This window comes from Myotis davidii, unplaced genomic scaffold (genome assembly GCF_000327345.1).
Source record: "Myotis davidii unplaced genomic scaffold, ASM32734v1 scaffold937, whole genome shotgun sequence".
NCBI classification, from domain to species: Eukaryota; Metazoa; Chordata; class Mammalia; order Chiroptera; family Vespertilionidae; genus Myotis; species Myotis davidii.
Window position 1 is genome coordinate 203,851 of NW_006288252.1, and position 1,779 is coordinate 205,629.

The window sequence follows — 1,779 nt, forward strand, 5'->3', positions numbered from 1 at the left end:
CACTCAACCCCATACACACAGACAACACCCACACACCTACCCACAGCCACACATACCCTACACACACACAGCCACACACACTGCCACCCCCGCCATATACATACATACACACACACACACACACACACACATACACACACAAAGAGGGAAGGATTAAACCCAGATCTGACATTTTGCTTCATATACTTCAGGAACTAAGTAAAAATTACTGGTTAAAATGAGGTCAAAGTTTATTGGACACCATAGTGGGCTAGTGATAGGAGTTAGCTTGCTTGTGGGTGGTGGTGAGCACCATGGAGTTCCACAAAGCTCCAACAGGGCGCATTGTGGTCTGGGCACAGTCCTACAGGCTATACCCGAGGGAAGACCTGGTGAGCTTTACAAACAGGTGGGTATTTGTTTGGGTGGCAGTGCTGTTTGTGCAGAGGTGGGGGCAGCTTTTATCTGTCATCAGTCCTTGGTGCCCCCTTTTGAGACCTAAATTTCCTGCTTTCCCTGTGGCTTGTAAGGAAAGTGGCGGGTGCCTGGCCGCTGGTGGGTCAGCACCGGTGCTCCCTGGGTCCCTGGGTTTGGAAGTCAGACAGATGTGGGTTTGAGCCGGTGAGCTGTTTGGGAGCAAGTCACATCTGTGGGCGCTGTTGCTCAGGTGCCTTACGATAGGGGTTACCTTGATGGGGGTACCTTCCTGCACTGCCGGTGTGAGTAAACAGCTGTGAGCGAGCGCCTGTGGATGAGGGCTCTGCTTGGCATCGGAGGGATTCAAGAACCACAGCTGTTGTCATTGCTGTCACTAAGCAATCACAGCGGGAAGTAGTACTTACAAAACAAAGGTGTTAACTAAGCACTGAGCAGAGAGGAGGGAGCCCAGTCCCTTGGGAAGCTCAGGAAGGAGGGGGCAGCTGCTTCATAGTGGGGAGCACGGGCGATGTGAGGGAGAGCCCTGCACCCCACCTTGTGGCTGGTGGGACGGGTGGGAGGGCATTGGTGCAGAGATGGCCTGAGGGTCTCCACATCGGAGAGGTGTGCGGGTGCCGGTGTGGAGCAGCAGAGGGGAGGTAGCCCCTGGGACCTGTGGTCAGTGTGTGCCCTGTGATTCCAGGTGCTGACGGCATTGCAGAGGGACAGCCGGGAGATGGAGAAAGGAAGCCCGTCGCTCAGACACTGAGGCGGCAGGCGGACTCGCGCTCAGCACCGGAGCAGAGCTGCCAGCGCACCCGTGCTGTTTGGGGCGGACACACTGGCAGCTGAGAACGGGGGCTGTTTTCCTGTTTGGTTCCTGGTACTGCAGTTGGCCTTAAAACTTTTAAAGGATTAAACCAAGGCTCAGCCTTAAGAAGCTCAGTGGAATGATGACCTAGTATTGACATGGCAACCACTGCACACTGCATGGTTTAAAAGTAGGGCGGCGGTTCTCTCCCCTTTTCCAGCAAACATAATTAAATCGCGCTGCTTCTCTGTCACTACCGCCAGGGCGTAGTCTTTCTTAGCCGAGGTGCATGAGAAGGTGTTTGGGAGACCTCAGAGATGTTACTGGCCCATGGTTACCTATTTTGATAGGAAAGGGATTGCTGATTTCGTTACTGAGGTAATCGCTCCAGAGACAGGTCCAGTCGTTAAAGCCGACCTACCAAAGATGCATTAAGGCACACGAGCTCTCGTGGACGCCCTGGGACTCACCTGCCCTCGGAGTGACGTCTTACCATGTTGCCTTGACAGTCACAGCGCCAGGGCTGACATGCACGCGTAGGCCCAGCAGGAGCCCTGCGCTCCCAGAGGTCG

General features: G+C 54.7%; 1 protein-coding gene across 3 annotated transcripts in view; it reads left to right on the forward strand.

Moving 5' to 3' along the window:
- TBC1D14 (TBC1 domain family member 14) overlaps positions 1-1,463 on the forward strand; it is a 69,310-nt gene extending 67,847 nt beyond the window's left edge. For all 3 annotated transcript variants that reach the window (XM_006760108.2, XM_006760110.2, XM_006760109.2), the window contains one exon: positions 1,100-1,463. In XM_006760108.2, coding sequence (XP_006760171.1) covers positions 1,100-1,165 — 66 coding nt within the window. In that variant the 3' untranslated portion in view covers positions 1,166-1,463. The remainder of the gene's footprint in view (positions 1-1,099) is intronic.
- Positions 1,464-1,779: the final 316 nt, after the last annotated feature.